Source organism: Haliotis rufescens, unplaced genomic scaffold, assembly GCF_023055435.1.
Source record: "Haliotis rufescens isolate VD_foot unplaced genomic scaffold, xgHalRufe1.0.p SCAF_12, whole genome shotgun sequence".
NCBI lineage: Eukaryota > Metazoa > Mollusca > Gastropoda > Lepetellida > Haliotidae > Haliotis > Haliotis rufescens.
The window spans coordinates 30,611,286-30,627,785 of NW_025963802.1; the positions used below are offsets into that span (position 1 = coordinate 30,611,286).

Sequence of the window (16,500 nt, forward strand, 5' to 3'; positions counted from 1 at the left end):
CCTGGAGTAGTTTTAGGGGGAGTTTTTTAATTATTTGGTAAGAAGTTAGGTCTAATCCTGGGGCTGTGCCCTTTTTCCTGTTTTGGATTACGTAGAGGAGCTCCTCCATTGTGTAGGGTTGATTTATTTCTAGATTGTTATTGTTTGGTTCTTTTGTGGGTTTGTTTTCTGTTTTAAGTTTATCTTGGAATTTTTTACTGAAGTTGGTGTTACTGCTAACGGCCGAAAAGTGGTTGGCGAGATTATTTGCTTTTTGGGCGGGGTTGGTTGAGTTGTCAATGTTAGGGTTTTTTTTATGTCGTTTTAAGCCTCTGATGGCGTGGATTTTGCGCCAGACCGTTCTGGCATCTGTACGGTTATTTATACCTTCGCAGAATTTTTTCCAGTCTCTACTTTTGGCTATTTGGACTAGTTTTTGAACCTGGTGGTTTAGTTCGTGGGCTATGTTTAAATATTTGTAGTCGCGTTTTGCTTTATTGAAGGCTGATTTACGTTTTCGTCTAGTCTGTTCTATTTCCTCATTCCACCATGGTACCGTCGGTTTGCCTGTCTTAGATGTTTTGAAGGGGATGGAGGTTTTGGCTGCGTTTATTATATAGTCTGTTAGGTTTTTACAATAGGTTTCTGGATCAATATTTTCTATTTCGTTTAAGTTAGCTTCGTTGCAGATATCTTGGAATTGGTCCCAGTTAGCTTTATTGTAATGGAATTTTGGTTCTTGGTTTTCTGTTTGGATTGGTACGTTTGTATTTCCTATGGTTATGTTTATGGGGAAGTGGTCACTACCTAGCGGGACGTCGTGCACTTCCCATTGAGTACTTTGGGCTAGATCTGCGGTGCATATGGTAAGGTCGATAGCCGACATTTTTTGGTTTATCTTATCGTACCTCGTGGGTTGGTTGCTATTAAGGAGTACTAGGTCGTTTGTTTCTATCCATTCGGAGATTAATTTGCCATGATTATCTATTTTATCATCTATGCTCCATGTAGGATGGTGAGCGTTAAAGTCTCCTAGGAATATAGTAGATTTATCGCTTATTTGGAGTAGTTTGTTTAGATCCTCAGGTTGGACTTTTTGTTCCGCCCAGTGTTAAATATTTATGATGTTTATGTTTCGGTTATTTAATGTGATTTTAATGCCGTTGGCTTCTAGGTTTGGCGTGTCTATTTTTATTTCTTCGTAATTTATATCTTCCCTGATAAATATGATTAGTCCTCCTGCGGCTCTTCTTGTTTTCGGTTTAGCTCTGTCAGTTCTAACTGAGTTGTAGTTAGGTAGTGTGAATTTGGTTTTTTTTGAGAATTTGGTTTCCTGTATACAAGCAATGTGAGGGCCTTTATTTAGTTTAAATTTAGTTTTTAGTCCATGGCCGTGGGAGGTGAGTCCGTTGGCGTTCCACTGAAAAATATTTAGTCCTTCGAATATTGGGTTCGGGTGATTGGTGATTTATTTTTTATTTTTTTATTTTATTCGGTGAGTTCTTTTAGATGGAGGTTAAAGAGGAAGAAGGGAAGATCGGTTAATTTTAGATTGAAAGCTACTTTGTAGAAGGATTTCATGCTAGCTTTTGGTGAGTTTTGACTATGCATGTATGCTAGGATTAAGTTGAGGTTATTTAGGTTTTGGGTGTTGGCTGGTTGGGGAGTTTGGTTTGTTTTAGTTGGAGTAGTGTCTATTGTTTCCTCAGTAGTGGAGAAATCTTCGTCATCGGTTAGATTAGGTTTAGCTGATTGAGTTTCCATGGGGGAGGCATGTGATGTGGAGGATTGTGAAGGTGTTTGTGGGATGGGTGTAGCTGATGATTTCTTAGTGTTTGTGTTTTGTTGTTGTGCTTGCTTGTGGGAGAGCGTTGTTACCATATGGGCTGTAGGGTGCTTGGATGAGGGTCGTGTTGTGGTGGTCATTTTGAGGTTTGTTTTACATGCGGGGGTTGATGTTTTGGCTATGTGAGATGTGGGAGGGTTCGTGGTTGGTTGAGTGGCTGCTTGTATGTGTGAGGTGGGTGCGATTTCTCGGTAGGGGCCCCAGACAGAGCTGTCGGTTATGGGTGTGGTGTTTGTTTGTGGGATGGTGTTTGGGTGTGGTGTAGGGAGGAGTGGTTTAGATGCAGGTGTAGCTAATTTTCGTGTTTGGATTTTAGCCGTGTCTATGTTTATGTGTTTGTTGGCCTGCTGGGTGAGTGTGTGTCTGTATGGGCATTGGTTTGAGAGTGAAGTGTGTTGGGTGGATTTGCAGTGGATGCACCAGGGTGTGCATGTGCCTGGGCAGTCTGTTTGTGCGCATTTTTTACATTTAGTTTTACGGTATGTGCATTGGGAGGCAGTGTGGTTGTATTTGAGGCACTTTGTACATTGCTTAACCTGCTTTATATAGGGTTTGACTTCTAAGTTGGTGTGGGCTCCGAAGGATATGTGTTTGGGGGCTTCAGGGAATTTAGCGGTCTTTTTGAAGTTGATTATGACAATGGAGGTTGGGACCGTTTTTCCGTTTCTAGTTGAGGTTATTCTACGCGTGCTGGTGATTAGGGGTTGAGGGTTTTGGTCTTGGTTTATGTTAGCTTCTAGAGAGTATAATTGTAAGTCCTCAGTTGTTTCCCTTGGGTTAACCCTAATTACGCCTCGTGTATATTGTTGCCAATTAGGTGTTTGTTTGATTACTGTGACGTGGAATATTTGAGTTATTTTATTTGCTGCGTTGTAAGATTCTCGGTTAGGGAAGATAATCTGGTATCCTTTGTTGGCTTTTTTAATATTGTTGTAATTTATTTTTTCTCTTTTAAACCAAAGTCCTATTTTATCTGCCGAAAGTTCTAGTGAGAGAGTGGTGCCTGAGCCTGCTGAGAAGAAGTAGAGGGCGAAGGTGGTGAGGAAGGCGGCCGGGGAGGGTGTGGGCGATGGAGGTGGAGTGGATGTGTCGAGTTTGCGTTTTTTGGTGTTTTGAGGTGGCGAGTTAGCTGGTTTGGTGGGGGGGGGGTGTGTGTCGTGTTTTCGCCATACTCGGTCGGGACGATGTTTTCGAGTGACCTCCCGGAAGTGTTGTGCGCTTCCGCAGGCGTGGGTGAGTTAGGAGCTGGAATGTCTGCGAGTGTGGCGTTGCGGGTGTCAGTCATGTTGTTTGGAGAGTTGGAGAGCGTGTGTTGTGGTGAGTGGTGGTGGAGTGGGAGTGGTGTTTTGGGGAGGTAAGTTGGTTTGTTGTTTTTACTTGGTGAGTTGTGTTTAGGAGGCGGAGGAGGTTGCGGTGGTTATTTGTTGTTGGTTTTAGTAGGAGGGTTTGTGAAATGGATTAATTATTAAAGATGGATAGGGCTAAACAACATAGTTATATATACACTTATTGACATCTAGGTTGTTACAGTGACTAGTTGATGGGCACAGAGAGGTGATTAAGCTCATTAGAAGCCAGTGGATGACTGATGAACACAGAGTATACTAGCAGAGTAAACAAGCTAACTGATGGAGATGATGGAAGCCACTGTATTAATTGGATGGACAAAGGGATTGAGCAATTAGGTGATGGTAAGCAGGCGGGATGTAATAGCCTTGGTCTCTGTTCATTGCTGGCTGGATCCTTTTGATGTGGATGGCTTCTAGGAGTTTCCTGATTTTGTAGTCTGATTAATTGTTGGCCAGGATCTTGATGTTGTTCCACTGGATGTTGTGATCGGGGTGGGTTTGGGTGTGGTCGGAGATGGCTGATTTTGAGTCATTTTTTTGTACTGAGGTCTTGTGTTCTTTTATTCTAATGGGTAGGGGCCTGGATGTTTCTCCTACATAGGAGTCGCCACAGTCACATTGTATGTGATATACGGCTCCAGCTGGGTCTTCTTTCTTAGCCATCCACATCAAAAGGATCCAGCCAGCAATGAACAGAGACCAAGGCTATTACATCCCGCCTGCTTACCATCACCTAATTGCTCAATCCCTTTGTCCATCCAATTAATACAGTGGCTTCCATCATCTCCATCAGTTAGCTTGTTTACTCTGCTAGTATACTCTGTGTTCATCAGTCATCCACTGGCTTCTAATTAGCTTAATCACCTCTCTGTGCCCATCAACTAGTCACTGTAACAATCTAGATGTCAATAAGTGTATATATAACTATGTTGTTTAGCCCTATCCATCACTTGCTTGATAAAGGTGTTAGGATCTACACCGAAACGTCGCACCAATTGTAATAAAGAAGTTGTTCATCCATAGAACTCGTCTTACTTTATCACTCCAACTTCTAAATGCCACTCAAAGAAGTTAGATTGTCAAGTTTGTGATATACTTCCTCATTGTTTTTGTTTTTTTATGCACTGTTTGTTAAATGATAATGATTTAAAATGGTTGCATCGGGTTCCAAAAGAAAGCTTTCAAAGAACCTTAGGTGGCCCTGACTTGTATTGTTACGAGTAGAAATGTTGTTGCTGTGGAGCAAGAAAATTCAAAATGAGGGGCATAAGCAGAAGCGATGTCATTACTTAATGGTTCACCATTCGCTTGTACAGATCTGTAGCCCCATAGATCAAGTTCTGATCCTGGGGTTTCTTTCATTGACAAGCATCTCGCCTTCTCCACCAAACACTAACTTTGCCATGTGATGTGGATGATGTCACTCATTTTGAAAGTCAACTATGCGACCAATTACGGTTGATGTTGTCATATTGAAAGAGTTCTGCATGTGATAGATTGTTGTTGAAGGTGGTGACAGCTGTTTGTGCCCCATGTTCACCATCAACTCGTTGTTGTCTCGGACGCCCCTGTAAGAATTGCTGTTGAACTAACAAAAGAAATGACAATAGGCTTAAATCCCAAGTACCGAGATTGAATGAATGTGATGATATATTAACATCATATTTGTGTTTCTTTTCATTCCATTATGTTCATACTTAATGTGAGATAGTATGACCTGACTGTTAAATGTAAAGGCATATCATATTTAGGTGCACTTATTGTTCACGGCAACAAGAGTCATCCTGTGAAGGCCAAGCCAGTTACTCCTGGGGAGAAATGGTCAGGAGTAAGATTACTTGGGAATCTGTGTAAGTGAAGGATTTTTTACTTAATATCATATGTGTACGGGAATTAGATCGTAGAATATTTCACGATAGAAAAACCAATGCCCGATTATGTACTCACACCACGCTTCGGAATTTGGATAAAATCTTAGGATTGAAAAAACATAAATATTATAAATTATATTCAATTATCCGTTATCTGTTACATAAAATATCGTTATCAGATATGTGTTTGCATAGAAGAGAGAGAAACGTTTAATTTGACACTCAAATTTGTCAATATTGAACCATATTCATTTCACATCCTTGATTTATAAAATTCAAAAATGCATGACAATATGTAATGAAAGTAACCAGGGTGTGTCTAATCATAAGTCGTTTTTAATTCAACAGACCGTCCGTTTCCCACTGATGACACAAGTGTCCGACTTGTCGGGGGGATGAATGAGAATGAGGGACGTCTTGAAGTCAAGATTAATGGAACATGGGGGACTGTCTGTGATGATGGTTTTGACAGAGCTGATGCCAAAGTCGTTTGCCGAATGCTTGGATATGAGTGAGTGTTCTTTTAATGTTTGTATATCCCATTATAACGCATGTCAGTTTTCCTTGTCAGAAGTTGTTTTACAGAACAATCAAGTATGTTCCAGCTTTTCTCTGCCGCCAGTATACAATCGACTCTTGTTCAGGTAATGACCAAGTGAATGCATGAGCGGTGATCAAATGGTTCTAAGCTACTCAAATGAGCCACGTACTTCATCCTCTTTAGTTATCTCTCACACGAAATGGATTCTTGGGACCTTTTCTTCATTTCAGTCCCCATGTTAATAAGTCACATCGGCAATATTTCAGCCATATCGTGACGAGAAATTATACATTTTAATATATATATTTAAACTAAATAAAACCTGTCATTGATGGACAGTAAAATTACTAGAATATCACAGATTGATATTTAAAACTAGCATAGAACTATAAAAAGCTATAAGTAACGGTACAATATAAAAAAGGGCTATAGATCGCCAACAGCTGAAGGTAGATCACCATGCTAGGGTCCATGGGGACGTACAGTAGTTTTTGCTACCAGCATGGACCCCAGCTGGATTTACATCATCCCTTCCGCTGTTGGCGATTAATGACAAATTTAGCCAAAAATTAAATGAACATATATACTACGATTAAAATTGTAGTGGAAAAACAATTACTTTGAATGACGGGGTCTGCTATACCCTGGGGGACAATCAATTTACGCTACCCCAACCCCCATCAAGGGTAAAGCCACTACCCTACTAAGTTTCTCACTACCAATTCTAAAATACAAAACATATTTCAAAATGTATTTAATAATTCCAATTCTTTTAAAAAACAATAATTAAATGAGAACTTACCTGAAAAATCCTTGAGCGATGAAACTTTGAAATAGTTATCCCTTGTGATGGAAAAAATCAATACAGTCAAGTCCCACGTTAATAAACTGTTGAGAAAGACGTCTTATGTTTAGCTTATATTCACCAAAGGCTCAAGTCTTTTTGGTCATTCCTCATTGTTCATGGTGCAACGTTATCATTTGAAAGCATTTCTTCTCTTGGTCTTGGTTCTGAGTATATGTATGTTTCGACGGATAATTGAGAGACTAATTATCTTTACATTGTAGCAGAATAGAAAATTTAGATTTATTATTTAATTGGCAGTGAGACAGTCAAAACTATCAGTGAAATAAAACACCCATCACTGCTGGGTGACGAGAACCTGATATCATGTATCGTCACTGGTCAAATTGCGACTGTTCTAATTTCAATATAAGTATACCGCTTGCCGTACATAGAAATTTGTTAGATTTTATACATTACAAAAGTTTCGATAAACCAAACTGTAAGATACAAATTGGTTCAAGGCTATATTGTAGGCATTGGAAAGAACCGACGATGCATTAAATAATGCTTTATAGCTTTTAGTCATAATAATTTAGATGTTTTAATTTAATTAAGTTAAAGCTATAACTTTACTGATTCACATACTATCAAGTCTTGTTGCAGACAAACACAAAAACTCGATATGGGTGGTTTTGTAGACATTGTAATCAACTGAGTGAGTGAGTGAGTTGAGTTGCACGCCGCTTTGAACAGTATTCCATTTATATCACCATGCCTTGACACTCCCTGAACATGATAGATATGTGCTTGAGTTTGTCATGTATACTTGTATCTATCTGCAGCTATACGATATCACCTGACGTTTATTCTGGTTCAAATGACGGTTTGGGCCCCATACATCTTGGCAACCTTAGATGTACAGGCACTGAGGACACACTCCTAGAATGTGAAAGTTCAAGGTTTAATTGCAACCACAGAGAGGATGTAGCATTAAGATGCAGTGAGAAGCTACTTCCTACTCTTCAAGGTAGGTGTTCAACACCGTGTTTACCATCAATCCTTTTGTCTAATCTATAACAAAGTAACAGATGGGAGGGGGTACATTGAGTCAAGTCACTGCTGGTCAACAGAAAGTTCCTTGTGTTGAAGGAAAACAAAAAAAAGGATCGAAAAGATAACTTGGTCAATCCTTTGCCTAACAGAGGTTCCTCCAATAATGTAATGGTGGTCAGCACACAATGTGTACATAACGTGTATGAGCTATTAACATATAAAGTCCTCCATAACGCAGGATGGAGACCTGAATTTTATTACATGTATTCATAGTGGTGAAAGACAAGGTATCACATTAGCAATGTTTTAAGAATTTACTAAAAAAATATTTGATAACCTTTCTACACTTCCATCTTTTGGACTTCAATAACTTCAGATCGTCTAGAATCATAAGGATCCATTTCGGCCCACAATATCTGAATAACTTTAAAAGATAGAGACGGTCAGATATAATTTGACTTTGATCTTTGTGACAAATGCATCTTTTATTCTTACAATACAAAATATCGACATAGGTATGAGCAGTTTAAAGAAGGGTGATTCATGAGGCTTTCATGAAGCATGTTTCTAGTATTTGATACATGAGTGAGTGAGTATGGTTTTACGCCGCTTTTAGCAATATTCCAGCAATATCACGGCGGGGGACACCAGAAATGGGTTTCACACATTGTACCCATGTCGGGAATCGAAGCCGGGTCTTCGGCGTGACGAGCGAACGCTTAAACCAATGGGCTACCCGACCGCCCCATTTGATACATGAACACGTCTTTGATGCCAGCTGAATTGCTCTGTAGGTGTAGGAAAAAAGTAGAACAAAGAAATGTTAACAAAGACATCAAAAAGGTATAAACGTGAAGTAATAAAAAGAAACATGCATATGTGTCAGCTATAGTGATAAAAATGTTATAACCAATGTTCACTATTTAAACTTTTAAATTTGACAGTTCTAGTGGGCACAAAAAGCACTTATCATACCTTCTTCTTTTCTACGTCTAGTGTCTTCACAATATTTAGAAATGTAAGGAGTAGAAATGAGAACCAAGCAACACGATTTTTCCAAGTGGTATATAACTTGTCATATTTGTAATTGTAGATATACGGAATGATGTGCAGATTCGTCATTTCCATATGAATGACACAGATATTGGTCTTGAAATAAATGGAAATATTACAGTCATGGAGAATGTCATATCATCTTACTCAAGTGGACACGGCGTCACTTTCAACGTTGGAATGAAAGGAATGCCTCCTGTTCTTATTAATGGACTGGAGGCAGTACACAGCCATTTGTCAGGGATCATAGTTGCCTTCAACACAGGTGATTATATAAGCAGTTCACAAATCAGGATATCGAACTGTGATATCAGGTCAAATGGAGAGTATGGTGTTTACATCCAGCAATATGTGGACATTTCTTTGACGTCATGCCGCTTTTCTAGGAATACTAAGGAAGATATCCACGTTGAAAGTGATGCCTTCATAAACATTCTAGGCTCAAACTTCTCCGGTGGCACCTATGGTGTGTTTAAACTGAATTTGAGAAGGGGTGCAAATAATGTTTTCAAACTTTCTTTTAGAGATTCACAGTTCCATGATTATGTTTTTCCCAGTCGGTACCACAGCTGGGGTAGTGGAAGAAGTATGTTTGACATCCCGTCATCAAATTTAAAAGACTTGGATATTGAGTTCATAAACAATACATTCAATAGAATAACTGGCAACATGTTTTACATTTATTTTTATTACGAATCCAGTGTACATACTAGTATTAGGAATAACACATTCCAAAACATTACTGGCGGTATTGTTCAGCTACGGCCACGAAACAGCATACCTTTTCAGTTATCTTTTGTAAATAACACTGTCAAGAACACCACATCGCTGGCATCTTCTCAGTCTTTATTGGAAATCCGTGATGAGAGAAATGCAGAAGGTCAGGTCAACATAGCCAATAATCTTTTTTCTGCAAATAAAGCTGCCCAGATAATACTACTTGGAGATATAAGAAAACTCGAAGGGAACATAACAAAGAACATATTCAAGGATAACATCTGCTCCGAGACTGTGAATGTTGCTTCATATCAGTTCAAACTGAGGAACAATGTTTTTAGCAACCCATCTGCCACGTGTGAACTAGATGCACCAACGTTTGAAAGATGGTATGCCATTGATGCTCGATGGAACTTCTGGGGGAAGCAGGAGATGGATTATGTCGGAGAGAGTATTTGTGGATTTGACATTGACATGGAGAAGGGATTTGTGCATTATCTGCCTTACTACCTATCTGAAGAGTTCAGTGAAGTCTCTAGAAATGATCAGCTAATATTCAGTGGTGGTGAGATCACTAGTCAGGTACATCTTCAAACGTCTGCATCACCGTACAGGATAAGGACATCAATATTCGTCAGGTATGTACAAACGAGATGTTAGCAGAGAAAGAACATGACATAGTTATGCAGTGTCTAATTATCCTTGAGCTACAAAATCATAATTGGCGTTTCCTAGACAACTTCAAAAGCTGTATTCGTTGCTTATTTAGACTCACATTTCAAATTGTTTCCTTTATTTATCAGGTCGGAAGGCATATTGCACATTGACAGTGGTGTGGAACTACAGTTCCATCCGAATAGAGGAATCTACGTAGATGGTATGGACGCTTTCATACACTGGTCATATTGTCAATGTAAAGTGAGTGAGTGAGTTGGATTTAACGCCGATTTTAACAGTATTCCAGTTATATCAAGGCGTGTCAGCATAATGTGGGAGGAAAGCCCGAAGTGATGCAGGTCTCAGACGTTTACCACTTTGGTGAAACCCACGAGCACGGGTATGTTGCTGACAAACTTAGAAACATAATCGGCGCGAACTGGGATTCCAACCCACAATCATAGGTTTCTGGCGAGCCCAAGGAACGCAACTCTGCACAGAGAATCGCAGCGCCTTAGACTGGACCATCCGTGACCCCTCAATGTAAAGAGGTAGAGGTGTAGCCAGGCAAGTGTTCCATCAGGGCATAGGATTGTCGTATGTGAAATTCACTATAAATGCTACCACTGCGATTAGGCAATATCATTTCAGTGTACCCCTGCATTTATCATTATCCCTTTTGTTGACAGGCGTGCTAGTGGCTGGAGAAGGCGGTACTGCAGAAAGAGTCATATTGACTAGAGCAGCAAACGAGTCCTGGTTTGGCGTTGTTCTTCCATACAAGACAGGTAATAAGCTTTCGTTTGAGTAAGTGAATTTCGGTTCAAGGCTCTTATAAACACTATTTCAGCCACATCGTGGTGAGTCAGCATCGTGTTGGTGAGGAAAGGTCAAAGTGGTGCATTTCATGGAGTGAACATGGACATGGTGCCGACAAACACAGGATCATACCAAGATCAGAGAAAATCTGGGATTCGATCGCACGATCGTCAGCTATACACCGTGAATTCCAGTGCCTTAGACAACTGGGCTAGCAATGTCCTTTTTATAAACATATCTTTCAAAGACCATTTGTCATGAAGATCCGGAAAGAGAATAGGTCTTTGGCAACCCACGCTTGGCTAAGAGGCGACTATGCTTGACGTAAGAGGCAACTTATGGGATCCGGTGGTCAGGCTCGCTGAATTGCGTAGATCGATGTTCATGATGTCAATCACTGGATTTTCTTGACCGGACTCGATTATTTACAGACCGCCTCCATATAACTGGAGTATTGCTGAGTGCGGCGTTTTACAACAAAGAAGAGTCCATTGTACGATCTCGATCTCGACTATATTATGATGAGATTCAGCATATCAGAAAGTTCAGCATATTTTGCTTCACCGTAGGCACCCGTTACAAACGCATGCAAAGGCAAGCAAATTTTTCACCTGAAACAAAAGCTGGGGCATATGTAATAAGTCAAAATCGGCATTTGCATCAGACATCATATTTGTCACTGATGTGTCAAATTTAGAAATGTCCTCCTTTTGTCTTCCACAAAACAAGTTTTGAAATCTAGACTTAGGCATTGAATGTTGTAAGTGAGTGCTTGGGTGAGTTAGAATTTAACGTGAAATTGGCAATATTCCAGTCATATAGGGACGAGACCTGATTCATTGATGATAAATATATTTAGATTGAATAAAATCCTGTCATCGATTGACTGGATAACTAGATCATCATAACTCGATTTTAAAACTAGATATTTAAAAGAAGATAACAACTCAACATAAAAATGGGCTACAGATAGCCAGCATCCAAAGTAAGGCCACCCTACTGCAGGACTTACACTACCCCTTCAACCGTCAGCTACTGGCGATTGCACGCAAGGTTAGCCATCAATGTATAATGACAAATATACAACTTTTAAAATTCTGGCATGCATAGAAATACTTTGAAGGACATGGAACTTACAACTCCTGCTAGGGGGACAATAATTGTACGCTAATCAACACACACACACACACACACACACACACACACACACACACACACACACACACACACACACACACATACAAGCACGCACGCACACACACACACACATACAAGCACGCACGCACGCACGCACACGCACGCACACGCACGCACGCACGCACGCACACACACACTGTGGGTACAGCCATAGCTACTTTTGCACCAGCTTCGTCCACAGTGTTACCAATGATTCCAACATGGCTTGGCGAGCCAGTAGCTAGGTCATTAATTTATTTCTTTAATTTCACGTGTGAGAGGCGTCAGGCAACAAACATATATGTGTGGCGTGCTACTGGTAGCCATTCATAAAACAATCGCAGCTATTGAGTCTCTATTGGTGAATAATCGTGCGGGTTATTTTTCGGCCTAAACAGTTTTTATTTACATATAATGGTTGTGTTATTTGAGGTCTTGGGAGTGGGAACAACAACAAATTTGGTAAAGTAGGGCGCCCAGGCTTTGGACGACAGCTGGCAAGTACAGAATTTGTTACTTTCCAATTTTGTTTCATCTTTTTTAGTTTGTGCATTTTACTGGTACCAACATCAAGCACTGACTTAACTGTCTGATTCATTGTTTCACTTTGAGATGTCACGATGTTGTTGACAGATGGGGTATCTGAGACAGTGAGACTGGCCAACGGAACAACAGCTAACGAAGGACGGGTTGAAGTGTTCGTGAAAGGGTCATGGTCAACCGTATGCAATATTGACAGGAATGAGGCGCTTCTTGTCTGCAGGGCATTGGGTTATGGGTATGTATGTTATAAGTGAAATAAACTTTGATTAATAATGTTTCTGCAAAAGCATAGATCATCTCCCTTGTCTAGTGGATATGGCTTCTGCCAGGAGAGCGGTAGGTCGTGGGTTCGATCCCCGGCCGCGTGTTTCCCTGCCTGGCGCTCGGCATTAAAGGGCTAAAACAAGGACTGGTCGGCTCGAAGTCAGTACTCTCTTTATAAACAGCTACACATACACCCGCGCACACACACATACACACACAAACACACGTTCACGCACGTCGCTATATAAGTGCAATAATCTTGAACGCGACGTTGAACGCCATCTCACCTCACCTCACCTCACCTCACCTCACCTCACCTCACCTCACTGTACCTCGATTTGGAACTCAAAGCAGTGAATACAATACATACACTGAAGCAACCCGTGAAGGTTTGTGTGTGAAGTTGGAACTGATCTTCATCAACCCATGCTTGTCGTAAGAGAATAACGGGTTCGGGTGGTCAGGCTCGGTGATTCGACTGATGCTCGTCATCGTATCCCAGTTGCAGAGATCGATCGTCTACAGACTCGATACCTGGACTATTGCAGAGTGCGGCGTTTATCAACAAACAAAACATGGAAGCAGGGACTTTCTGATATCCTCGTGTCCATATTTGTGTTCAGTTACAGCATGTATGATCAAATATGATAAATTCAGATTCATGGTACATGGGGTCAATATTTTCTTAATCTTGTGGATTTTATTACCTGAAGTGGCGGAGCCCAACCTGAATGGTCCCCTAAATATTGCTAAAAGTGGCATAACTCCATATCCACTCTCACCCATTGTTTGGATTCAAAACCTATGATATCACTGTACTTGCTTCAAACATATCAAAGCCTCATTCTACCGTGACATTGTAAAAACCTGCATTCTGATCTGTCCGCCAGTATCAGAATAGCATCTACATTAGACCGCATCTTACATAGCACTTTCTCAAACCCGATATGTTTTAAATACTGACTTTACTTATTAAACATTCCAGAAATTGTGACTATATATTTTATGTAGCGAACTGTGAGAACAAATGAGAGAGTCAACCTTCAACATTAAGTAACATGAACACAGTTGAAATTTGCTACTTTATCACAAACTTTGACATCATGTCTACAGCATCATAATGCTGAGGCCTCCTTTTAGTGAAACATTATGACTTTTTATTTAGTTGTGTACTTCAGAATAAAATGTTGCTAAAACTATGGTTTGAGTGTCTGCAAATAAGCATGAATTGTTCAAAATGTAATAGATCCTTCAAGTCAGTTGTTTGGCCTATTCAAATCATTTAACTTTAATGATGCCATTGACTGATCCCTTTTTGAGGAAATAGATTTTTTTATGGGTTTTTTTTCATTTTGTCCTAGTAGATAAGAACTGTTTTCAACTGTTATTTTGTATTCTAAACCTCAAGCTACCACGTTCGATGTTCGAGAAACAAACCAACTATTAAATGCATATTTGAAACCTGTAACTTTAAAACACAACCAAGACTTCTTAGCCTTGTATTGTATCAATATAAACTTTTCGGTACTGACAATACTGACAACATTGCAGATCGGAGGAGTTTGCAAACTACCAGCATGGTGGGGGAAGTGGACCTGTTCTCCAGGATCTGAACTGTGATGTGATGGCCTCCTCCCTCTCCGAGTGCCAGCCCAGCTACTCTACCAGTAGATACTGTAACCATAATCGAGATGTTGGAGTTAGATGCCATCAGTTTGTAGCTCATACAGGAACACACACATGTAAGGAATATTATTATTTCAATATGGGTGATTAAACTGATAGTTTTCAACATTTTATCTTCTTGCTAGCATCGTAACACAATACCTATTCAGGAAGAAGGGGAACATATCTGTACAATGAGTATATTTTGTCATTTAACAAATGCTAGACCCTTTCATGCTATTTTTGGATCCACCAATAAATCTTGCATAGTATTGTAAATGAAAGTAAATTAATATTATTTAGAGCTATTATTAAAGTGTCATGTATGAGATTTGATGAAGTGCAGATTTCTATTATTGATAGTGGTGTAACGATTGCTCTAACTATTGATGCATTGCATTTTGTTTGTCAATGCCTGATGGTAATACAAGTTAAAATATTACCTATTAATATGTGTTGACATGACGTGAAATAAGATACGGGTTTACCTCTTCACCTGCCTCAAAATGCCTCATCATGTAATAATGGTGATCTTTTGTATCCTCTGTGACTCTCCGGATTTATTGCATATATTCTGTTTCCAGTCTCCTACCTGAAAAGTGTGTCAATCCTGGATTCTAAAAGTGGTCTTGTAGTGCAGACTCCCACGGTCCGCTTATCCAACTGCCACGTCAACAACACCGAGAAAGTAGGACTCACCATCCAGACCGATACCATAGACATTGACCTGAATGGAACAGTCGTGGAACATGGGCGGTCAACAGGTATTTTGACTAAAGTTACTAAACGTTTCCGTCTCAGGAATGGCACGACACAACACAATCAAGGAAGTGGAATAATCTTGTCTGGAGAAATATCTCGTACAACTGTTGACAATATGAACATCATTAACAACACTCTTCGTGGTTTGGAAACACAGTTCAATGGATATAACAACGACAAAATGTTACTAATCAAGCACAACAATTTTTTGGATCATGTTTGGGAAGGGTCGGCTCTTAAACTAGATAAGTATCTTCAGCCAAACAGCATGGTGTCCCTTGAACAGAATACATTTAGTAACAATGTCATGTCCATGGATGTCAGACTGAGTAGTTATTATTACAATTACAACGACAAGAGGTGCCTCATCAGAGGGAATATCTTCAAATCAACTGGCCCAGTATCGGTGTATTCAGAATACTACACATCTGTTTATATTGAAGACAATACTTTCAAGAATTCCTTCGGTGGGGACAAGTGTTTCTTTACTGTGGATATACATAATACAAGGGATAGTGGCAAAACTCAGAATATTAGTCTGTCTACGAATAGTTTCCAAAATATTACAGGTCGATGTGTTGTTTTCGTGAAGTCAACACAATATCAATTTAACGGAACGCTCACCTATAACCGGATATTCAATTCTCCCGCCAGTGAAGCAACAGTCATATTGAACTCGAAAAATGTTAGTCTTCATTATAACACGTTGGATAACCCGGGAGCTGATTATGAACTGAAGATTCTGTTGACTGGAGAGGAGGAAATAAACGCTGAGCAGAACTGGTGGGGAAGTGCTGATGCAGCTATTGCCAGGGAACGAATTCTAGACAAGCGTCTTGACCAGAGGCTTCTTAGAGTAGACTTCCTTCCAATCCTCACTGATCAAAATTTCGATTGTTCGGAGGTGAAGAATTGCAGTGATAAGGGCGAATGTGTTCGTCCAAATGGATGCAGATGTGACGCGGGCTGGGCTGGAGAGGATTGTTCTGACTTTGACTGCTCTGGTGTTGGCAACTGTAATGGAAACGGTTTCTGTATAGGGCCAAACCAATGTGATTGTACTCTGGGATGGGAGGGTCTATCCTGTGTGCTTGCTACATGCCACGAGGTTAACGACTGTGGTGGAGATAAAAGAGGATATTGTGTGTTGCCTGAGAAGTGTACATGTTTCCCCCAGTATAGTGGAGCTGACTGTTCCCAGTGTGCACAGCTGAGATGGGGAGACAACTGCCTTCCTTGCCCTCAATGTAATCATGGATCATGCAACCTCACAAATGGTAAGTAATTAATAACACAATAATGTTCCTGTTTACATGTAATCTCATTAGGTGTGATTTTTAAGACTTGTTTATAAATGACCTTAGTTTTAAATTTATACAATGTTGTACAGTTAACTTTGAATTTCTCGATTTAATCAG

General features: G+C 40.0%; 1 protein-coding gene across 1 annotated transcript in view; it reads left to right on the forward strand.

Moving 5' to 3' along the window:
• LOC124117067 overlaps window positions 1-16,500 on the forward strand; it is a 51,994-nt gene that overhangs the window by 19,076 nt on the left and 16,418 nt on the right. Inside the window, exons 10-18 of the mRNA XM_048393526.1 lie at window positions 4,926-5,024; window positions 5,394-5,556; window positions 7,216-7,400; window positions 8,520-9,834; window positions 10,000-10,073; window positions 10,543-10,641; window positions 12,482-12,626; window positions 14,207-14,397; window positions 14,905-16,359. Of these exons, the coding sequence (XP_048249483.1) occupies window positions 4,926-5,024; window positions 5,394-5,556; window positions 7,216-7,400; window positions 8,520-9,834; window positions 10,000-10,073; window positions 10,543-10,641; window positions 12,482-12,626; window positions 14,207-14,397; window positions 14,905-16,359 (3,726 nt within the window). The remainder of the gene's footprint in view (window positions 1-4,925; window positions 5,025-5,393; window positions 5,557-7,215; window positions 7,401-8,519; window positions 9,835-9,999; window positions 10,074-10,542; window positions 10,642-12,481; window positions 12,627-14,206; window positions 14,398-14,904; window positions 16,360-16,500) is intronic.